Raw genomic sequence first — 25,406 nt, 5'->3', positions numbered from 1 at the left:
CTCTAATGCAAGTATTTATACCTTCAGCAATGAAAACAAGATATTATTGTCTTGCATGACCTTTCCTAAGTATGGGATACAGCATTTTACACAATAGTTTCTTGGTTCATGCTTCAATTACTGACCTTTACTGTGTAGAAAATTAATGCAATTTTCATTGTAATCCATCCATACAAATAAGGTCCACATGGAAGGATTCCACATATGGAATCTAATACAAATAGGAAATGTCAACTGATTGCTGTTGGCTGAACTTGGCCATTATCTGTTTGTTCTGGAATCCCTAGAAAACTATACTTGTAACAAGCAATTTCTTACATGGTCCATCAGGTATTAGAGAAAGGGATTTCCTCTTTTCAAAATTTAGCCTGGACATTTCATTTCCTAAAAACCACAAAGCTAGTTATTTGCAAGTTCTCTGTTATCACTGAGAGTCCACAAAAGAAGGTAAAATTGTGGAAATCTGGTTTCTAACACAGGTTTCTACCATGTACTTTTCACAATGAGAAGGAACAAGAGGCTACAGTGATGTAATTTTACAACAATTCCTGTTCCAGATGATAAAAGTATGACAGACACCAGACTGCGTCCTGGTCTGTGCATGGGAGACAGGCAGAATATGGGAATGCACTCATCTGCTGAGGAAGTTGTGCCAACAGGCCCCGGCACGCTTTCATCTTCTTCCACAGTCATCCGTGATGGGATCTGGTGGGATGGGGCACTAGCAATTAAAGAATGTCACTTTCAAGATGGATAGTTTGGGTAGAAAGGAGTCTCTCTCCTCTTCTGTTTTTGAGCGAAGCGGCTGTGTGTTTATAATTTATAAACAGTTCATCTCTCACTGGGTGTGTTACAGTTCCCAGAAGCATGGCCTGTCATGTCTAACATGCAACAGAAGCCAGAAGGGCTCAGTGGGGAAGACCTTTCATACAGCACACGATGGTGGGCAGTCACCCAGTGACTGCGTGTCCAAGTCCATGAGGAGCACATCCCACTGGTGGAGGCTGCTATACATGGGGAAGAAACAATGTCTTGCATATTGTAGTTTATACTGTGGACACACACTCAAGAAATCCTAAAATTGAAAGTCCCTCTAGTTTACAAATCTCTTGGAGAAGGGAGAGTGAAAGGACACAAACAAGGACGGAAACGTTTGCCAGTCTCCCCTAACAATAGAGCGGTTGTGTTAAGCAGAAGGTGGCATAAATAGAAGTCATAATTCCATTATATGTTTATTCCTCTAGAAAATTTCATAGACATATAGAATTGAGGAAGCAAAACAATCGTGCTTATGCTGTGGTTATTAAAAGGCCATACTGAAATACTTCAATAAAAACATATCAAGAATGAACTTGCCCTGGAGGGAAGGAGAGGCTTGGTGCCAATCTGGTCATCATGGGACAGGTTGACACACGGTTGCGTGCAGGGCTGTGCCTGCATGAATGCGACAGCTCCCAGGCTCATCCCTGTGGACGCTGCCATTTCAACCCTCCTCTCAGTTGTGCTCGCCCGGAAAGGCTTGAATGAAGCACAGCCCAAATGGCTCTATCTCCGGACCCTCAGGCAGCTCTTGAGGTACATCAGTGGTAGCCTAGACTTTGACAACCACTAGTCTAGACTTCACAGCCTAATTTTGTTATCTGCCAGTTACTAAATACCACCTTTTCATTCATTGTCTTATTGGTGGATGCTCTCCTTTATTAGATAGGCCAAAGATACATGGTCACAATTATCTCTAAAGGATGGACGGTATCTTCTTCCACTAGTGGCTCATTTAAATAGGTGTGGCCAAACAGAAAGAACATTCCTTCTGTCTAAGCCTTTGTTTGTGAATATTTAGAATTTTTCCTAGTGTGATATAATAAGAAATATACATTTGAACTTTGTCCTTGGTTCCTGGCACAGAGCTCCTAAAACTAGCTCCAGACTTAGAAAGGTGAGAGAAACATCTTTTGCTATTCATAACAAGCTCCTTTCAAACACACCTGAGGTTATGTTCATGAGGTGACTTTTGAAAAACCCCTAAGGATGAGGTGCTGGTTGTCAGGGTAACCAACCATGTGATTGGGGGGCTGGAACTTTCAACCCCACGCCCACCTCCAGGGAGCAAAGAGGGGCTGGAGACAGACCAATGCCCAGTGATTTCACCAATCAGGCCTATGTAATGAAGCCTCCATAGAAAGAAGCTTCTGGACTGGTGAACACACAGAGGTGCTGGGAGGATGGTATGCGTAGAGAGGGTGCGGAAGCTCCACTCCCCTTTCCCCATACCTTGTGCTCTGTGTCTCTTCCACCTGGCTGTTCCCGAGTCGTGTTCTTTATAATAAACCAGTAAACGTAAACAGATGTTTCCCTGAGTTTTGTGAGCCAGTCTAGGAAATTGCCTTACCCAAGGAGGGGCTTGTGGGAACCCCCAATTTATAGCTGGCCAGTCAGAAGGAGAGGAGCCCCAACCTTACAGCTGTCACTACCTACAGGTTTAAAATAATATCGTTAACACTTGTGATTTTCTTTGGTAAAAAATCCCATCACTTTAGCTTGCCTATGACTATTAATATTCAATGACTATCACTCAGAAACTACTAACATCAATTCATCAAGAAATAAGTTGGAGCTGTCATGAAAAGGTCAATTCCATTTTAAAAAATATTATACTTTATTTCATTGTTTCACTATTAGTAATCATCTTAGCACAACAAATAAGACGTACTTTGTAATCCACCCGATTTGCTTCAAATGGGCAAAACCATCTGGTCCACTCAATTAATTTTAAGGCTCTTTGTGTCATGGAGCCAGTGTTTTTTAATTAATTTCTATTCTATGGGCATTTAGATTGGCTACTTACTCTTAAGGTCCCCCTTTTGCCCTTCCCTCTCCCACATGCCTCCTACACGCTACCATCACTAGCCCCGTATACCCACAGGCATTAGCGGACTGGAAGTCCATTAAGCTAGTAGCATCTCATTTGGCACTTCACTTTTTTCATTTTATTCCAGAAGGTTTGTCTGAAAGCATAATGACAACAAAAGCAGCAGATTTGAGAGATTCTCCCAGGAGAAGAAAAAGGACAGATGTACACAGACATATAGCTGAAAATGCTGCCAGCAACAGCTGGGAAAGTGACAGGCGCGGAAGTGGGTGACCACCCCACAGAGCACAGACATGAACCTAAAGGAACAGCAATTTCACTTGATTTACTTTTGACTTCCTAGGCTACCTTTCATCTACAAAGGGGAAGGCTAATCTTGGCTTGCGTCCAATGAAAGGCCTCACACAGGTATGCTTTTTATAACATTTCAATTATTCCTTCTATTTCACTCCTTTCAACCTCATTTTAAAAAATCTTAAGAAGGCATATCCTTTTTAAAAAATTACAATGATATTACTATACTGGTCAGTCTATTATATAATGCTTTAAAAAAAGGAGAGTTAGAGAGACTCAACTGGGAGAAGTGTTATCTGCTGACAACATTTATGTTCTTTTTTATGTTCTTTCTTGAGCGCACTCACCTTGTCATCCTCATCCTCCTCGTCATCTATGTCTGTGCTCTCCTGAAAGGAAACCCCGTAATGTGTTAATAAAACATCAACCAAAATGACCACATGCAAATTAAACTCATGCACATTAAGATTTTCTACAGAATGTAAGAATTAGTATTTTTTTAATGCATTATAACCTCTTGAAAAAAGTAACAGTTTAAAGCTCAGGGACACTGTGGCAGGACTATAAACAATATGCATAATCTACATAAAACTGTTAACTATAAATAAAGCTATTAGGCCAGTGCCCTTTGAAGGCATCCAGCTTTAAAAAGACATTGCCAAATTGTACTTTCTGTAAACAGTGCTGTTCTCATTCTGACAAATGAAGCAACTGCTGTGTTAAGGCTGAGAATACCATACTCCGTTTGTGCTAGGCTTATTGTTATAATGACTGCACTCTCCCTTTGGGGCCATTACTGAAACGTTAGACAGTAGAAAATGCATTAGTCTGAATATAATCAATCTTAAGAATAAGTTAAGAATAGGGTTTCTACGTGGTATTTTTATTTTGCTTGGGCTTTGGGGCTGAAAGGGGCAGGTAGGGGAAGAAACTCACTCAAGGCTCCAGTCTGGACTTGAGGGTGCCTGGCTTTAGCTCAGGTGCCACAGCACCGGCTGTGCTGCTAATGGGTTTGTTCAGATTAGGTTTAAAATCTTTGCTATTTAATAGCCAAGTTTTAATCACAGCACCGCAATGTTTAAAAACGAACACATGTTGGTACGCAATCGAGTGGGCTCGGTAGTTTGGAAAGAATGCTCAGATTAGACAACAGGGTCTATTTTCATCTTGAACACTTAGGTTTCTGCTTAACCTTGCAAAGATCAGGCATGCTGTTTAGATGTCATTGTTCCAACAGTAAAAAGAATTGTCAATATCATGCTCTTAAAAGGGAATAACTCTGAAGTATCCAAAGAGTACTCTGTTATATTCCATAAAACCACTGAACACGCATCAAGAAATTTCTCCAGGGCTGGTATAGCCCTACCTCCCAGAATTCTCGTGAGATTCAACTAGCAGTTTGTGTGACACTCATCGATCCTCTGGGGAACTAACCTATCCACTACTGGCAGCTAGCATGTCTCATGAAAGCCAATGGATAAACAGAAGTGTAATGAAAACAGGTTATGGGAGAAAAAAACACTGTAATTAGGAATTTGAAGTTTTCAACTTGGAACATGATTCCAGCACTTTTTTTTTTTGAGACAGAGTCTCACTTTGTTGCCCGGGCTAGAGTGAGTGCCGTGGCGTCAGCCTAGCTCACAGCAACCTCAAACTCCTGGGCTCAAGCGATCCTACTGCCTCAGCCTCCTGAGTAGCTGGGACTACAGGCATGCGCCACCATGCCCGGCTAATTTTTTCTACATATATTTTTAGTTGGCCAGATAATTTCTTTCTATTTTTAGTAGAGATGGGGTCTCACTCAGGCTGGTCTCAAACTCCTGACCTGGAGCGATCCACCTGCCTCGGCCTCCCAAAGGGCTAGGATTACAGGCGTGAGCCACCGCGCCCGGCCCCAGCACTTTTTTGCATTGTGGTTTTGGGCAAATCACTTTGCCACTATGATCTGTAGTTTCATCAAGCATAAAATTAGTTCTTGCCTCCTTCATAGTTGTGTCACCAAGATTAAATTAGGTGATGAATTTGAATGTTTTGTCGATTAAAAAAGGCTATATATGCACATACATATTTATAAGTATATACATACAAGTATATGTGCACATTACACAAGTATATGTACATTTTCAACATAAGTGTACACATATGCACAGATAGACATACTGTAAACATACATTATATACATAGTAGCCAAAATAAAATCTGATTAAACATTACAAAAATGTAAGTTGACAGCATTTGTTATTAGAGATTTTTCTCTGTAAAAATTTACCTTAGCTATACCTCTGTGAAACGTAGTCCTTAAATGGACTTCAACTTTAATGCCATTTATTTATTAGATGGTTCTATTATCTTGCTGATATGCATCCATGCCTATTGCATTAAATAATTGTAATCAAACAGAATGGAATTCTGAAATTTCCTGAAGTTTTACCACCCACCACAACACTCATTTTCCCTACCTTCCTTCCAGCCTAAATGAAACCAGAAATATCCCCTAGATTTATTTCCAAGGTGATTTTTTTTTTAAATGAGGACATAAAGAAATGTAGGCAACAAATGAATCTTGGGAAACTTGATGTGAAGGTGATCTTTCTAGAAAGGGAATGAGCAAGTCTTGGAACTTCATATTTTTATCTTAAAAGCTTGGTTCTTGAATCTGGAACGCCAAGATTATATCAAAAAGCAAGCCTATAAGTTCCTGCACATCTGGAGCAGAAAAAAATTCTATGAGGTAGGACGAGGGGGTCAGGGGCAGGATAGTCAAAGAAGAAGGATGGTGAGTAGAGGCTGAGGGATGTCTTTGAGAAAGGGTCTTTGTCTTTCTTCAATACAACAGGGAATTTGAGAATTCCAACATAAATGTGGGCACCTGGGAATAGAGGGTCAATGCCCACCCACTCTCTGATTGCCTGGAAGTCAGCAAGCCTCCAAGAATCTCTTGCACTTTCAGGCCACTGAGAGCACCGCATGAGGTGCCTCTGTGGAAAGGCCTGAGTCAGCCCCTATAGTGCTCTGCGTGCCCTGGAGGGGCTCAGAGAGCCACCAGAGGTTTTTCTGCAGTGGTTGATAAAGTCATTCACTGGAACCTTATGCAGAAACAGATGGGCACACAGAGATGTGCTACCAGCATGGAAATCATGACTAGGACTCAGAGGGGCCCCCCCATATTAACACTGTAGGCCAGGACTCAGGACACCTGATAAAAGACCCCACTGCAAAATGGATATATGTTGTAGGGCTGCACCTCACGTCTCAAACAAAATGGACTTGGGTCATGATTTGGTGGTGGTTGTTTATCGTCGATACATTTTTCTCAGGTCAAATGTCAAAACTCTTTGGATCTTGACTTACCTGGTTGTCCTGGGCGATGCTGACTTTGCCTTTTGTGGGTCTGATGAAATTGTAGACAAAGATCAGCAATAATGCCAGAGGGATCATGTATAGTTCAAAATTCCAGACGGTGACCAAGAACACCTGATTTGAAGACAAATAAGACCATATGACTACGTGATAAAACAACAGGGGGACAATCTTGAAATCTTACTCATTAACTTAAACAGGTTAAACCTAGGACTCTCTGTATAGTAGTTCTTAGAAACAGTTTCAAAGAGGCGCACACACACACACACACACACACACGATGATTAACTCAATTTTAGAACTGGCAGCAGAATGGAAGAGTATAGAATGAGCTGGACAGTTAAATCTGGACTAGACAGATATAGCAGCCTCATATCTTGAAACCCCATTACCCCATCAACTCTATTACATTTTTTATTTTTTTATTTTTGCTCCTGAATTTTAACATACTAGAATTTAGGGAAAGCAGTATGGAAAAATCCAAGGTTATGAAGAGACAGGCTACAGGTCAAACTGTGCCAACAGTGAGGTTTCTTTACAGTGGAGAGTGATTACTTTTTAAGTTGGCTGTCAATGTTGAAAAATCCAGATATTTCAGATAAAAACTTCAGATTTCCAAACGCTCTTTAAAAATCTTAAAATCTACCAATTTTGTGGCTGTATAGCCATAAGAAAATGATCAGCTAACAGTGTCTACATCAGAAAAGGTGTGCATTTACCTGCCCAGTTTCTACCAACCTCTGAAATTTGTGACTTCTCACATAGATGGGGCAAGTGAGTTTGAGGTTTGAATCACGGGCCTACGCTACAATGGTTGTTAGAGCCATGAATGCAACAAGACCTGGCTCTACCTCCAAGGGACACACTCATTAGGATAAATAGGAGGAGAACACCTGATAATTATAACATGAGGTAGGAGTGAAATCTTGAACAAATTACTTCAAAACTTGAGCTTTACTTTCTTTTAAAACTCACGGGTAGTCTAAAGGATGAAATAAGATAATTGTCAGCTTGTGTTTGAAAAAGTCACTGATGTAACATGTCAACTCAGAAGAGGCAAATTATTGAACTTTAAATATTAAAACTTTCTTTCCAAAAGTCATATTGCTTTATTATTAAACACTTTTCTAACACTAAAAAAAGGTAGTTATCATGTATTTCTTACCTTTTTTGTTTCCTATTACAAATGAAATCATTTCTTCCATTATATTTTTCAAATGTCATTATTTGTACATAAAAGCAAATAATGTGTATATATTATTTTTTTAAATTAGGAACCTTACTGAATTTATTTTATCAAACAACTTTTTATTTCATTCCTCTGGAGTTTCTAAGAAAATAGTCACATAATCTACAAATAAGGAATCTCTTGGTTTTTAAATATTATTTGTAACTTTTTTTTTGCTTGATTAAACTCATTACTCCTACAAAACAATGTTAAATAAAACTGTTGTGGGAGATACTATGATCTAATTCCTGGCTTTAATGAAAATGCTCTAGTATTCCATTTTTCTACCATTAAATGTGATGTTGGCTTTCAGTGTGAGCTATATCAATCATATCACATTAAGAATACACACATGCAAACCATTTTTAGCACTAGAAAATTTACATATAGGTGATCATTTTATTATTCTTTATATCTTTTAAATATTTCATAAATACTTTTTTGGATCTGCTCCAAACTTAATGAAAATATTTTTTTAAACAAGAATACATCCATCAATTCCAACAAGGGTTTAATTTTTATTCTTTTTAAAATCATGAATGGATGGTGGCTGATTAACTGTTCTTTCAGTACCTTGTGAAATGATAAAGAGGGTTTTTTTCCTTCTCATGTTAAAACATCAATATGAGGTATTGTATTATTAATTTTATAATATCTAGGCAACTTTGTATTTCTGGGAGAAACTCCCTCTTCACTGAGGTATAACAGTGTTTTAGGGCACTGTTGTATTTTATTTGCTAACACTTGAAGGTGTTTTGCATAGATTCCCATGAGTTACATTTATTGCTTGCTTTTTGTCTTCTATACAAATTTAGGCATTAGAATTATATTGACACCATGTAAAATTTTAGTCCACTCTTTTTCTATGTCCCAGATAATATTTTTATATTATATCACTAAACATTCCAGGAATACAAAAAAATAATACATAGACTAATTTAACAAATACCTATGCACCCCTCTTCCAAGTATTAAGACTTGTTAATGTGCTTGCTGTCATCTTTTTTCTGATTATTACTATTCATTTTTCAAAAAATAAAACGTTTCGGATACATGGTGGTCTCCATTATCAACCTTCCTCAGTCCCATTCCTCTCATTCCCAAAGGCAACCTTGTCCTAAATTTGATGTGAATCCTTGCCACCTCTGAGGATATGTTAGGCTTATACTAGAAACAACATAAACAGCATAAAAATGTTCATATCAGTCTGCAAATATTTTAACCAATATATGTTTTACAGTTCTATCTATGCTGTATGCACAAACTAAGTTCCCATTCAAATGAATGTTCTGCAATTTGTCCACTATACTCTTTTATCAATGCAAACTTAGACTGGACAGGCTTTCTTTTTTATACAGTCAAATATATTGATCTTTAACATTTAGGATCTGTGCCTTTAATGTTCAGTGTTCTACTTAAGGAATCATGTTCTACCCTGAGATGATAAAACTATTTCCTTGTGTTTTCTTCTAAAAGATATTGTATGTGTGTCTGTGTACGTGTGTTTGTATAACCTTTATTCTTTCTCAATTTTTTGTTTTAATTAGGAAAAAAGCTTCCAATTTTAATTATTCCTGATAGATAGCCATCTTTTATTACTAAATTCTTGTAATAATCCATACTTTTCTCACTGATCTCCATTGCTACTTCTGTCATATACCAAGTTCCCATATGAGCATTTCTGTTTCTGGGCCCTCTAAATTCTTCCATTGATATAGTTCCCTATTACCAAGACCACATTTTTCAACGATAATTTAGTGACCAGATAATCTGTGAGTGGAAAAGTCTCTGATACTACACTCTAAAAATTATCTTGGATATTTTTTCATTCTTTACTCTTCTGCATGTATTTTATAAACAATTTGTAAAGTTCTATATGACTCTTGGTAAAATTTGATTGAACTTGTCCTGAATTTATGTATCAATTTGGAGATAATCGACATCTTGATATTGGCATTTATAATCATAAGGATTGTTTATTTTTCTACATACTGAGGATTTCTTTTATGTTTTCCCATAATATTTAATTAAAATGCTAAAATAACTTCTCACACTTCACTACTTTTCACCAAACTTATTTTGCATGTTTTATTATTTCTCTAAGTAACTTAGAGTTTTGATATTATTTTAAATGGTAACTGAACCATTTTAAAATTTATACATTTTAAATTGATCACTGATGGGTGCAGGAACATTGATTTGTATATGTTGCTCATATTTTTTCTGAACCCTTTTCTTGGTTGTAGGAGACTGAAAATATATCCTTCTGGAGATCTTCTATAAACTACAAATCATGACAACATTTCTTTTGCCTTCAACTCTATGTGTTACTTATATTTTCTCTTAATGCTAAACCTCTTTACATCTTTTTGGTGTGTAAGTGTATCTGGGAATACTTTTTGGGTCAATGAAGACCCTTATGTTGATTTTCTCCAGTGTATTAATCTGGCTTGCTTCATCAACTTTCTTTTATTTACTGTTTTGTAATATATAATCTTTTCATATAATTTTTTATCCTTTCAAAGAGTTCCCTCATTTTTGCTTGTTTTATATAATAAAAACATAGCAAACAGTAGAATAAATAGTAATTTCTTTACTAGATAAAACTAGAGTTTTCCTAATTGTTGCCTATTTCCCTTTCCGTGTTCTTAAATTTCTTTGGGGATTAGGGGTTATAACTGTATACTAAATGATGGTTGTTTCTAAATATCTATCTACTGAGTAAATGGGATTTTATTATTCTTTTAAATTGCTAAATGTAACTTCAAAGAAGCGTCTGACATAAAGCTATTGAGATTTTTTCTTGATTACAAAGCTACATACATCTCGATAAAATTACTTGAACATCAACTAATATAAAGGGCTGGCTGTACTAGGAAAACACCTCAACTGAAATAGCATTGCCTCTATCAGGTATAGTTAAGCAATCCTAGAAGTGTTTTACAACACAAATTGAGTCATATTTAAATACCACATTCAAATAGTCCAAAATTCTTTAAGAATGAGACCATAGTATCTTTACATATATTTTTAAAATCAGAGCATAATTCCCACTTCTGTAGTAAAGGATTAATTTCCTGACAAATATATCTTCCAGGAAAAACAAAGGTAAACTCTAGGAAAAAAAAAAATTTAAAGCAGGCCAATTATCTGAGCATCTGCAGGGAAACTGCAACCTTAGAAGAAGAAATTAGACCTGCATGAAGCCACCTGAATGTTTTTGCATCTTTGACCCAAGAGCAAGCAGCTGTAGTCACAGTGGTGGCACCAGTTGGATAAAACACCAATGAAATATCTGCCATCTTTGTGAATGGAGTAAAGAGGCAAAGCACTCAGGGACAGCCAGGGCCACCAGAGAGTACAGGAGTAATGGAGAATGCAAGGAAAACCCCAATTCTGTGTGCGTGTTCTGCTAACATTGCTGGCATGCATGTGAGGCACGCTCAAAGCAGTCTCATTTGAGATCAAAGCTGCCACCACAAGAGGTGGAACAGAGTTTGCGGTTTGAGTCTAATAAAGTTAAATGTCTTAAAGACACATTCAACCTTGTTTAGAAGAATGTAATAGAATCTAGAATCTCTACAACATAATATTTCCAATGCCTAAAACACAATTCAAAAATCACCCAAGGGATGATGAGTCAGAAAAATCAATAGAAAGAAACAATAGATGCCAACTCCAAGGCGAACTCTATACTGAAATTACTAGAAAACAACTTTAAAGCACCTATTAAAATATGCTGAATGAGGTAATTGAAAATAAACTAATATTAAGATAGTAAATATAAGCAGGAAATATAAAAAATATTGAAAAATAGTAATTGCTCAACTAAAAAATACTCTTATATTAAAAAAATTCAGTCCTTGGATTTAGTAGCAGATTTAAAAAAAAGAAAAGTCAGGGAACATAAAAATATATCAAAAAAAATCAGAGAAAAAAGATTATATAAAAAGACTGTCTACGAACCATCAGACAATTTCAAAAGTTGTAATACAGGTATTTGGAATCTCAGAAACACAGAGACACAGTAGAATGGTAAATAAAGAACTAATGGCTGAATACTTTTCAAATCTGGGAAAAGACAAAATTTACAGATTAAAGAGGCCCAGAGAAACCCAGGAAGAGTAAAGAAAACCAGGCTTAGGAATTTATATCATGATCACACTTCTGAAAACCAAAAATAATGGGAAAACTTTGAAAGCAACCAGAAATAAATGACACATTATCATCAACACAATTCAAATGGTCATGGATTTGTCATCACAAATAATGGAGGCAGGGAGATAGTGAAACAGCAATTTTAAAGTGCTAAATGAAAAACAAAAACAAAAACAGTCATCAGAACTCTATACCTGGTGAAAATATCTTTCAGAATTAAACGTCAACCAATAAATGAACATATCCATACAATAGAACAATACTCAGAAATAAGAGAAAACCACATATAAAATGTCAGAACTATTGCTTGAAGCTTGATTTCTCTGACACCAAAGCACCTTATTACACTACCATGTGTGTCTCCCACATATGTTCCATGACACAGATGCTGAGGTGATCATATCTTTACCTTCTCCAAAAGCGTAACTTCAAGAAATTGCCTCAAATCTTCAGCCAGAAATATTTCTTCACTGTCTCCCCTAAGATTTATTTGCCATACTTTTAATAAAAATACATACCTGCTAAATCTCAGATGGGGGAATGTGACTCAAAAAGAGAATTTGTGTTTTTCTGGGGGAAACCCTAACTATTGAAACACCTTAAGGAGTCAGTGGTTCCAAGCTAACTGTGATTGGAGAACTTTGCCAGCATTGCCATAGACACTTGATCAAATCTCTTGAACAAGTCCTCTATGTGTGTATTGTTTCTATAGGTATGACATGAGAAGGATGGTACCTCATGTCACAAAAAAGTTGTAAAGAACAAATCAGGCTATCAGGTTTCATAAAGCGGTTATGAAGTGGCCTGGAACTAATTAAGTAATCAACCACCTAATTAACTATCTTCCACACATCCAAAGGAATCCTTCTACTTCAAAGTAGTTAACTTGGAATACTAAGTCCAATGAAGGACATAGCCGTTCCCCTAAATACGCTGGGATCTACTCATTTAAAATTATCTTAAGATTATGTATTTCTGTCCTTTGACAGTGAATTCAAGATTAGGAAATAGCCAAATTACAAGAGGCCAAGTTTCCGTATAACCCTCAAAAACACTGAATTTTTGAAACAAACAAAAGAAAGTATAGTTTTAAAGATTTGAGTTTGCATTTTGTGGCTTACGCACTATCCATGAAAGCAGTGTTCAAAGAACTGAACAATGGAATCACGAGCCTCATCTGAATACATATGTTTTGTTAGGGCTGTTCATACAAAATCATGGGTTATTTTATATCTCCATTTCATAAGTAGCTAGGCATGCCATAGAGATTTGCAGATCCAGCCAATATGATCATTATTTAGAGTAGCACTTTGACCAACATTGGTCAAATTAACTAGATGATCTTAAATTGCTATTCTACTTTGCAGTCACTTAAGAAGACATAAATGCATTAAGCATGTCATAAAAAAATTAAATGTTCCTATGTGGTAGGAAATCATGAGAACTTTTCTGTTCCCCATATTTACCATCCATATATATCAAATTTTAGCTAATGAAAAACGTGCTTTCTGTTACATTAGCCATTCCTACACCCCAAAGCAAATGCTGAGTTTTCAGAAAGAGAATAGAGAGACCCGACGTCCACCTTCCTTGCCGCCAACACAAACCCCAACCTTACCAGGCTACTGGGTTAAAGCAGAATCAAGAGCAATAGCCCAGAATGCCCAGAGGAAGGGCTGGTTGATTGGTTAAACACTGCAGTTTTCACAGTCTAATGACTGAAAATGAATAATCTAGGGAGTTAGAAGCGAGTTCATCTGAGGAGTACTGAAGAGGGCCTAATTTTCCATAGAAAACTCCTGGAGTGGCCCTTGAGGTTAAAAAAAAATAAGAAGAAAAGGCAGCAAACACACATGGACCCATGGACACAGACACACACATATGCAGACACACACACAGACAGAGATACACACACGCTCTTTCAGAATACTGTGTAAATCAGTTCAACTGTCATATTATGATAAAATCTAGACATTTTAAATCAATGTCTCAAAATAATCATGCAACCTTTATGAAAAATCATCCTTTAAGTACAGGACATAATTTGTGGAAAAATTCACATACACATGAGTATTGTAGCATGCAGATATTGAGTAAAGGTGAAACAAAGCTGTGCTCATTCTCTTCTCAAAACGTCCGGGGTTAAATAAAGAGAAACAAATAATTTGTTTTTAATTTGACCAAGTGTACATTCATTTCTAAGATAATGAATCATCAAGTAGAACCTTCTCAAGAAGTTATAACTACCTTTATTTTTGTTAAAGGGGTTGGGGAGAACATGCCTTATGTATCACTCTACCAAAGCAAAACAATAGAAAGCAACAATGACAAAAAAACATCTCCAGGTCTTATCGTGTCCATCCACTTCGTTCAAATATTCTCCATTGCTCCCTGATCCACATTATGGCTCCTAGATCTCATAGTCTAATAGCTAAGACCTTGCTTGAAAGTGAGGCCCTTGAACTGGCTCATATTTTGTGGTATTTCATTAAGCCAATACCCATCACATATTCTAGGTTCCTAATCACACTGCACCATTTGCAAACCCTGAGACACAAAATGCTGCTCAGGACTTTGCTTTTGAACACACCCTTCTCTAATCCGGAAAGCCATGGCGTCCACTGCTTGGGCACGTCCTCCCTTCTGAAGCATTCCCTCCCTCACACCTATCCCCCAGCACTGCACACTAACCTCATATTTCTGTCACTACTTTACTTCCTGCATAAATTCATTACTTGTTTTTCCTTCAGCACTTATTTTTTAAACACCTACAATGGACCACATTGATTTGGACACAAAAGTGAACAATAACAAAGAAACAAGCAAATAAACAAAAACAGCCTTCGTGTAGTTTACATTGTATTTGGGGATTGAGAATGAGATCAATAAAATCAATAGGTAAACTATATATTACATAGCAGGGGGTAAAAGAGCTACCATGGAAAAACTAAATAAAACATAGATGAAAAGAATGGAATACAAACTAAAAATAAAATCCTAAGGCCCCCCACTAACTGAACAGACCCCTCTTGGCCAAGGGGACCCCAGAGAAACCTTATAACTGAGTGCCCAGCCGTGAGGGCATGGGAGGTCAGGTACACAACATTTTACTCCTCCCTTGCTAAGGGCCATCAGGCTTTATTTCCTAAGGGCCAGACCAGAATTCTTTCCTGATAAAAGACCAGTAATCATGAAGTGGTTTTGTGCAGAGATGGTTTTCCACATCCTTGTTTTATCTTTGACGTAGAGTATGGGCATTTTTAAACATGGACCCCATAAAAGGACAGAAATCCCCATTAGGCAGGCACATAGTTCTCTCTGCATAAATATTTGTAACTTCTCCTATCGCTTGTTTAATATGTATATTTAGTCACCTTGCTCAGTATAAAATCCATTTGTCTCTCCCTTGAAGCATGTGTTCCTGGCTTGTGGCTGGGAGCCCTGTTTCCCAGCCTGCCAGAATGGCCACTGTGGGCTATAAACCTCTTTTAAAAAATAAAGAAAGCTCTCCTTTTCCAAAACATAAATCGTTATTATTATTATTTTCCATTAACAAAAGTTTAAGGGCAGAAGAGATAGTTATACAATAGTCTAGAAGAATGGAAAGGAGAGTGGATTATAGAAATGTAATAGAACTGTCTGGGGCACTGAGCATGTTTTTCTAGAGCCATGCTTACCTGAGGCTTTGCTTTTTGAGTATAACGAAAGTAGAGAAGGCAAGAAAATTATTTTAAATATGGCCCATGGAATCTGGGCTGAATTCTTGGTGAGGTACAGTATAAAGGGGAGAAGATGAAATTTAAACATAAAGGATGTACCAATGAACAGATGAAAAGCAGCTGAACATAAAATTAGTGAACTCTGAAATAACTGCTAAGAAATTATTCAGAATGCAGACCAGGGAGACAAAGACATAAATATACAAGAGAGATTAAGAGACACGGAAGATAGAAATGAGAAAGTCTAACTCATGCCTTACAGGTGTTTGAGGTGGGGAAGGGGGATTAATGAGAGAATGGGGAAGAAGCAATATATGTAGATAAAATGTCTGACAATTTTCCAGAAATGTGTAAATACAGGAAGCTCCTCCTCCCAAAAATCCTTATCAGGATTAATAAAGAAGAATCTAGGTCTAAAAGTATCATAGTAGAACTGGAAAACACCTGGGGAAAAGAGAAAACACTCAAAAGCAGCTAGAGAGAAAAGACAGTTCAACTACAAAGAAAAAGCAATTTCAGTAACTTTATATCCCAGTGCAATAAGGAAAGCAAAAAGATAGAATAATTTAATACATATACTGTTTTAGTCTTTTAATTTAGTATCTTGTATCTAGCAAATTGTCTTTAAAGAAGAGTGAAGCAAGACATGTTTGGAGAAAAATATGAGCTAGGAGTGTTTCTGATCAGATGACCCTCATGAACTTACATATAAAAGGTACACTTCAAATAGAAAAACAATTGCCCCAAATATAAAGGCTGAATGGGGCCAGGCACAGTAGCTCATGCCTCTAATCCTAGCACCCTGGAAGGCTTAGATGGGAAGATCACTTGAGCTCAAGAAGTTTGAGACCAACCTGAGCAAGAGCAAGACCCCATCTCTACTAAAAACAGAAAACATTAGCCAGGCACGGTAGTGAGCATATGTAGTCCCAGCTACTTGGGAGGTTGAGGCAGAAGGATTGCTTGAGCCAGGAGTTTGAGGTTGCAGTGAGGTATGATGGCACCACTGTATTCTTCCCGGGGTTATGAGAGCGAAACTCTGTCTCAAAAAAAGAAAAGGCTGAATGTAAAAATGTATGGTGTTCAAAAACAACTGTGAATGTGTATGCCAATCTAAATAAACACTGACTTACAAAAGAATAAAGTCTAATTTGTCTGTAATGAGACTATCTAGAGTTTAGGGGACAGGAAAGCCTATAAATTGAAAGATCTATGGTTTGATTTAAATAATTCTGTGATATTCTTGTTAAGTTTGTATGTTAAGTAGAAAGGTAAACTTCAGCCTTTCAGTACCAAGGAGAAGCATTTATCTCAATATTCCTGGGGAAAAATAAAAGCTGTGAAAACTGGATAATATAAACAAACTGTTTTAAGATACCCAAGAACAATCAAGGCTTCCAGGACTTGAAGGGACAAGATCAAGGATGGAAAACTAACAAATGCACTAGTTTAGTTTGCTATTGCTTTATCTCCTTCAGAGTTAGTCTGATTTCTTCCTATTTGTTTTTTCCAATTTTCTGGGAAGAACATAGTGACTAACTACAAAGTAGCAGGCTAGAGTTTAGTTCCAGCTTAATAATTTAGGGAGGCAAAAGGTGGAGGGTATGCAGGGTAACTGTGGCAGCTAGGACTTAAAGGACAAAAATCTAGGGGGAAAAAAAGGAATAGCAGAAAGTCAAACCAGACATTCTACATGCATTTCTCCTCGAGGAAGTTACTAATTCCTAAACCATGCATGCACAGGAAGAAAGTTTGAGACCAAGCAGAAAGCGGCTATCAAAAGCTTTTGGCATTCTTTGAGAGACAAAAATTGGAGTTGAGGGGCTATTAAAAAAGAAGGGCCTTACTGAACACTTCAGCCTCCTTTATGAAATCCTGAAGGGCTATGCACTAGGCGTGGGGTAAACTAGAAAAAGATAAATCCTTAAGATGCCTGGAATCCTACCTCGGATAATCTCAGTCTCTGATTGGATCAGAATGAGTTGCTATACTTTAACTGCCTACTCTATATCCATACCCTTTAAAATGTCCAAATAAACAAAAGTAACCAGGCATGACCAGGAGTACAAATCAATAACCAAAAAATCAAGAGAAGAAAAGATAACCAAAATAAATGGGTAATGTAGACATTAGAGTTACTAGAAATAGATTTTAAAGTAATTATGATCCATATATTCATGAAAATGGGTAAAAACATGAAGAATATCAGCAGATAACGGGGATCTATAGAAGAGAATCAAATGGAAACCTAGAATTTACAAGTGAAGTTAAGAGCTTAATAAATGAATTTAATAGCAGAACAGATAAAGCAAAAGAGAGAATAAGTGAGTCAGAGTAGGAAATTAGATTAATGGTTGGAGTAGTAGTAGAAAATATCTATACTTTAAGCAGAGATAAATATGATAAGAAAATACAATAGGAAGATACATGGCACACTGAGAAAGGTTTATTTTACATGTAAAAATGTGGTGTCCAGAAGGAGAAAGGAAGAGAATAGGGAAAAAGCTTAAGTGATACTGGATGAGAATTTCCCAAAATTTATAAAAGTGGCAAAGTGACAGATTTAAGAAATGCCAAATTGGATGAATAGAGAGAAAACTACACTCAGGCACCTCATCATAAAACGACATATAATTAATGACCAAAAGCAAGTCTGAAAGACAGATATAGGAATAAAAAAGACACATCATCTTCCAAAAAATAATAAAAAAATTGTAACTGACTTGTTCACAAAAGAGTAATAGCTAGAAAACAAAGAGAAAGAATGTATATAAGATATTAATAGGATTTATCTGTTCCTTTAACGTTTGGTAAAACTTGACTCTAAAGTTGTGTGGGCCTTAAGTTTTGCTTTCTGGGAAGATATTAAACTACGAATTCAATTACTTAATGGGTTTTGAACCATTTAAGTCTCTTTTTAAGTCACTTTGATAAACTGTTCTACAACCTTTATTAATTTGGTACACGTTTCAACATTTTAAAGGAAAAAATAATTTTTATAATATCTTATGTTCATTCTCTCCCTCATCTGAATAATCTCCCCACTTTCAGTGTCTGATTTTGATTATTTGTGTCTTCTCTTTTACATTGAAAATGCAGAAAAGAATAAGCAGTTTTATTGATTTTTACAAAAAGATGACTTTCAACTTTCTTTGTATTTTACACATGTACTCTGATTTGGTTTTATTTTTACTTCTCATCAATTTGGTTTCATTCTGCTTGTCTTTTTATAATTTCTTGGTTTTGCCAGTTAATTTTGAGTTTGACTTATTTTTATTATTGGTTATTGGTTTTGCCAGAATGCAAAAAGTCAATTCTAACCTTATATGGAAGAGCAAGAAGCCAAGAATTCCTACTGAGACATTCCTAAAGACGAAAAATAAATTGGGAAGAACTATGCTAATGCTAAGCGATGTTTATGTAATATTGGCATAGGTATAGACGAGAGACCCATGGAGAAGCCCACCCACATATAGAAAGTTGATGTATGAGTTTGTGGAAATTACAGACCACTGAGAAATGGCAGAATATTCAATAAATGGTACCAAGTCAATTGGATACCCAGATGCCATTTCTTTTCTCATATCACATCTATTATTAACCTGTGAAGCACTGCTCATTTTATATCAGTTTCAGAATTGTTAGACACTGCCAAAGGTTCCCAATCAAAATGCTCCCAGGAGTGAAGCAGGTAGACAGGAAGCCCAGGTGGAAGACTAGGGACAGTGGAGGGGATCACAGAGAACTGAGAGTGTATCCCTTCTCCAACGGGTCCTTTTCCTACTCAGCTTCAGCTGTTTCATGAGAAATGAGGTCTGACATTACCCAGTCTTCTGATTTTTCAAAACTTCACGAAAGAAATGAACTATTCGGGTACAGGTGTTTTTGTTAAAGAATGACTTTTGTTCTTCTGGGTATATGCCCAATAATGGGATTGCTGGATCAAATGGTAGGTCTACTTGAATCTGTTTAAGGTATCTCCATATTGCTTTCCATAGGGGTTGCACTAGTTTGCATTCCCACCAGCAGTGTATGAGTGTTCCTGTCTCTCCGCATCCACGCCAACATGTGTTGTTTTGGGATTTTTTGATAAAGGCCATTCTCACCGGAGTTAAGTGGTATCTCATTGTGGTTTTGATTTGCATTTCCCTGATGATTAGGGATGTTGAGCATTTTTTGATATGGTTTTTGGCCATTCTTATGTCTTCTTTTGAAAAATTTCTATTCATGTCCTTTGCCCATTTTTTGATAGGATTGTTTGATTTTTTCCTGCTGATTTTCCTGAGTTCTAAATAGATTCTTGTTATCAGTCTTTTATCTGATGTGTAGTATGCGAAAATTTTTTCCCATTCTGTAGGCTGTCTGTTTATTTTCATGACTATTTCTTTGGCTGTGCAGAAGCTTTTTAATTTAATCAGGTCCCAGTCGTTTATTTTTGTTGTTGCTGCGATTGCCTTAGGGGTTTTCTTCATAAATTCTTTGCCTAGACCAATGTCTGTAAGAGTCTTTCCTACATTTTCTTCTAGAATTCTAATTGTTTCCCATTTAAGGTTTAAATCTGTTATCCACCGTGATTTAATTTTTGTGAGAGGTGAAATCTGTGGGTCCTGTTTCAGTCTTCTACATGTGGCTATCCAGTTTTCCCAGCACCATTTATTACAATTTACAATCGCAAGGATGTGGAAACAACCCAAGTGCCCATCAATCCACGAATGGATTAGTAAACTGTGGTATATGTATACCATGGAGTACTACTCAGCTATAAGAAATAACAATGATACGACATCTCTTTGGTTCTCCTGGAGAGAGCTGGAACCCATTATACTAAGTGAAGTATCCAAAGAATGGAAAAACAAGCATCACATGTACTCACCAGAAAACTGGTTTCCCTGATCATCACCTAAATGTACATCAGGGAAGGATACCAATTGGATATCAGACTGGGATGGGGGGTGGGGGGAGGGGATGGGTGTATGCCTACATGATGAGTGCGTTGCACACCCTCTGGGGAATGGTCATGCTTGAAGGTGCAGACCCGGGGAGGTGGGGGGGGGAGGGGATGGAGGTATGACTACATGATGAGTGCCAGGTGCACTGTCGGGAGAATGAGAACGGACGCGCTTGGGACTCTGACTCGGGGGGATGGGTGGGACACGGAAAATGTATATAACCTAAACTTATGTACCCCCATGATGAGCTGAAATTAAAAAAATATATATATAAAAAAAAAAAAAAAAAAAAAAAGAAATGAACTATTGAAGCATACAACTTGGATGAATCTAAAGGCCATTATGCTGATTGAAAAAAGTCCATCTCAAAGGGTTACATGCTGCATAAATTTTGTATAAAGCATTCTCAAAATGACAGAATTATAGTGATGGAGAATAGATAAGTGGTTGCCACGGTTAGGGCTGTGGGTGTGTGAGCATTAAGGGGTAACCCAAGTGAGGTTCTCTGTGACAATGGAACAGTTCTGTATCTTGATTGTGGTGATGTTTACCCGATATGCTAACTAAACACTACCACCACCATCACCACCAAGTACATGTAAAAGCTGGTGAAATCTGAGTCAGGTCTGTACCTGAGTTAGTAGTATTGGGCCAACATGAATCTCCCGGTTTTGACAATGTGCTGTGGTTATATCATTGGGTTATTACTGGGAGAAGCTGGTTGAAGGGGACACAGGAAGTCTTTGCACTATTTTTTTTAACTTCTTCTGAGTCTTAACCCATTACAAAATAAAAAATTTTTAAAGCTGTTCATGATGTGAGTTCTTCCAATTTTTGAATATGGGAAACTAATCACTTTACAATAATTTATTTTCTTCCCCCCTAAACATACATGCACCCCACAGTGGACCAAATGTGGCCCCAATTGTCTGCCAGTCTATAACCAGGGCCCAAATTTTCTAATACACTTCTAACTTGTATTGTACCCGCAATACCTTTCTTTATTCCCTATCCATTCACATCTAGGGCCAAAGCTTAGCTCTCACCATAGTGCGCTCATGCTCAAAGCTTTTTAGTTCTTCCCATTCTCTATATACTGAGTCTAAAACTCTGTTTGCTATTCATGACCCATTAAATCAAATCATGGCTTGAACTTACACTAGAAATTCTTCCTGTCTCTGTTTCCTACCATAATTCCTAAATTCAAGGCACGTAAATTTTCCATTCTTGAAAACTGAATTGCCTCTGTTTTCCTTCCCAATACCTTAATTCAAAGTGTCTCTTGGAATGTTCATTTTTCTTCTTCACTAGTTCCCCTATTTGAAACAAGCCATTCTTACCATAAAATATCTTGCACATATACTTTGCCTGGTATCCACTTACTTTTGTTTATATCTACTTAACTCAATAAAATTGTTTTGTTCTTTGAGATCCTGAATCATACATAACTTATCTCTGGATGTCTTATAAAACATAACATGAAATGCACAGACAAACATTTGTTGAACTGAAACTCGAGTCAAAATTTGAGAATTTAAATAAAGATCTAACCCAGTCATTGTAGTTGGGTAGTGTCATATCCAAGCAGGTCCTAGAGTGAGCGATCCAGAGCACAGACAGGGAAGTCCTAAATCAGAATCCAAATTATGGCTTTGGGTAATACAAATCCAATGACAGAGCCTGAGAGACTCCACAATGCACTATTGCAAATGTTCCCTAAGAAGAAAATCAGCACATCCTTTGAAGCTTTGAAGCCAGGCACTGACTTCATTCTAGTTTTGAAAGTCTTAAATGGCATCTTCTTTAAATACTGTTTCATCTATATTGAAAAATCTGTTGTTTAGTGTTTTTGTCTTCATGAGTTATCTTAGCTAGATCTGGATAACTTGCCGCAGCTTCTACATCAGCACTTGCTGCTTCAGTTTGGACTTTTATGTTATGGAAATGGCTTCTTTCCTTAAATGCCATGAACTCACCTCTGCCAGCTACACACTTTTCTTCTGCAGCTTCCTCACTTCTATTAGCCTTCACAGAATTGAAGAAACTTAGGCTTTGGCTTAATGGAATGTAATGATTGGTTTAATCTTCTATCCAGACCACTAAAACTTTCTCCATATCAGTAATAAGGCTGTTTTGCTATCTTATTATTTGTGTGGTCACTGGAGTAGCACTCTTAACTTCCTTCAAGAAGTTTTCCTTTGCGTTCACTACTTGGCTAACTGGTGCAAAAGGCCTGCTTTTCGGCTTATCTCAGTTTTCAACATGCCTTCCTCACTAAGCTTAATCATTTCATCTTTTGATTTAAAGTGAGAGACAGGAATCTTCCTTTCACTTGAACACTCAGAGGCCATTGCGGGGTTATTAATTGGCCTTATTTCAATATTGTTGTGTCTCAGGGAATAGGGAGGCCTGAGGAAGAAAATGCGGGAACAGCTGGTTGGTAGAGCAGTCAGAACACACTACAGTTGTTTATCAAGTTCACTGTCTTGAATGGGTATGGCTCATGGCACCCCAAAACAATTATTTAATACAATGGTAATATCATATCTCGCTGGTCATAGATCACCATAATAAATGTAAGAATAATGAAAAAGTTTTAAATATTGTAAGAATTACCAAAATGTGACAGAGACATGAAGTGAGCATATACTTTTTATACTTTTATGAAAAATGGTACCTATAGACTTGTTTGACACACAGTTGCCACAAATTTTTACCTCATATAAAAAAAGCACTATCTACAAAGTGCAATAAAGCAAAGCCTGGGTAAAACAAAGTATGCCTGTACAGTGTAAAAGGGGTGAACACACCTAGGGAAATTATGAAAGGCTATCTAGACTGGCCAGAAAACCAATTCTACACCTTTGGAAGGAATCAGCAGGTGTTGGAGGAGGCTTGTTCTACCTGATCCAGTGTCCACCTAGGAAGAAATAAGGGAAAACAGACACCAATCATGGAAGAAAAGCCTTGGCACACCTCAATGTGGAAACGGTTCAGAATCAAAATGCCCTTTCTTGCCCCAACACTAACTTTTCTCCTCTGCCCTCTAGTAAAACCTTCATATTTCCACCTGTGCCTCCACGTCATGCTCTAGTTGCCAATATACACAAAAAGTTTACTGAATCAATATTCATCAACTATTTGTTTTCCTGAGATCCATGAGCAGTGAAATACATCATTTCTGGTGTTTACGTGGTATTGGCTTTGACTATGTCTACATGACATAGAATGACCTGGTCAGTTCATTAGGAGAACATCAAACTTGACGTCTTATCTCTTAGAGACAAAATTCCATCCACTAGTGCTAGTTTTGTGTGGGAATAAACACAACTGATAGTTTATTCCCAGTGCTTCTGTGAATAGACATCTGCATTATATGTTTCTCACTTTTATTATCCTCTACGACTGTGTAAATAAACAATGCTTCTCATTTTCAAACTGGCGATTTCACAATAACACTGCTGAATATTTCTATGAAGAACATGGCAAATGCCATTCTGATTTTAGAGGCAGTCTATATATATAAAAATCCATATAATCTTAATATTAAATGTAAATTGGAAGCTTTTAGATAGTAATCTTCTAGACATGGAGTTTTTGTTGACTTTTATTTTCCCCTTTGGAATATGTTAATGGATTTTTTTAAACAGAAAAAAGAAATCTTCTAACCTATATTATCCATTCATTTCTTATTAGTTTTTCTCTCTTTTAAATGTGAAGCATTTATTAAAATCCCATCATTTTAATGTTTGCATCATGCTACTGGCCACCCTATCTATGCCTTACATTTCTTGATGATTTCACATAAAAGGAAAAAAAGTCAAACAATCACTTATGGCTCAATAAAAATCCCCACACCACTCATAAACGCAGAGCAACTAGTTTAAAAAGTAGAAAAGCTCTAAACTAAATGAAAGAAAAAAAAAGCATCTAATGTGCTGCACTATTGGCTTTTCCCCCCTAGAATGATCATAATTTCAGGTCTAGAATCAGACAATAAATTTCTCATTATGCGTTTTTGCAGAAGCTGGTAATTGAGCAGTTGAAAGTCTGATTTTGGTAAATACATCTTTCAAAGCCATCAGCAAATTCTCTGCTCTGATTAAAGGAAGGGAGGAAAAATCTTCTCACATTTATTTATTCCCCATAAAGCTGGGTATCTGAAGAGGTCAAGAAAAAAAAATTCCATTAAATGTACTGGTAAGTGTCTCACTCATTTCAGAAGCGTAATTTTTGGCACCGTGGGACCCTCGGTGGTAGAAGTCCAATGGGGCTCTAATTGTCCTCTAAGTGGACAAAGCATTCTCCTTAAGTGTTCTCTGACTTTGGACACATGAATATCAGGCTGCAATTGTGCCTAAAAGCCTAAACTTAACACGACTTACTCCTTCACGTTCATAGAAAGATTAGATCAGAATGAACACAGAAAAAACGCTCTGGGTAATAAAGCAAGTATATCTAATTAGCATTAGTGCAGTGATAGAGTAAAGCAGTTCACTGTATTAAGTTACTCCACTTGCAGCTTTATTTCTGGCACTAAAAGAAGCAGGCTTGCAGTAAGTTCACATTAAGCCTCCAATAGCTCTGTACATATTCAATGTGCTTAAAACAGACCAAGGTGCCTTAGTTCGGGAACCCTCCAATAGTGATTAGTTAGTGATGCTATTTATAGCAAAGTATAATTCCTTTAGGAATCATATCAAGAATGTCTTGGATGGTCTCCCATTACTGGGATAGACTACCTATTTGCTTAATTGAAAAGCAAAATTGTGCTTGTATCAGAGCCACACATACTTGCCACTAAAAACAAGAACGATGCCAAGACTTAG

At 37.0% G+C, this 25,406-nt stretch overlaps 1 protein-coding gene across 6 annotated transcripts in view; it reads right to left on the bottom strand.

Annotated features, from left to right (window-relative positions):
- Positions 1-25,406, bottom strand: part of MCTP2 (multiple C2 and transmembrane domain containing 2) — a 224,358-nt gene that overhangs the window by 36,940 nt on the left and 162,012 nt on the right. For all 6 annotated transcript variants that reach the window (XM_045561772.1, XM_045561774.1, XM_045561773.1 and 3 more), the window contains 2 exons: positions 6,515-6,637; positions 3,511-3,552 (listed from right to left, as the gene is read on the bottom strand). In XM_045561772.1, the coding sequence (XP_045417728.1) occupies positions 3,511-3,552; positions 6,515-6,637 (165 nt within the window). The remainder of the gene's footprint in view (positions 1-3,510; positions 3,553-6,514; positions 6,638-25,406) is intronic.

The sequence above is a fragment of the Lemur catta genome, chromosome 9 (assembly GCF_020740605.2).
Source record: "Lemur catta isolate mLemCat1 chromosome 9, mLemCat1.pri, whole genome shotgun sequence".
Classification (NCBI taxonomy): Eukaryota; Metazoa; Chordata; class Mammalia; order Primates; family Lemuridae; genus Lemur; species Lemur catta.
Note: the sequence above shows the minus strand (reverse complement) of the source record. Positions and strands in the feature narration are given on the sequence as shown.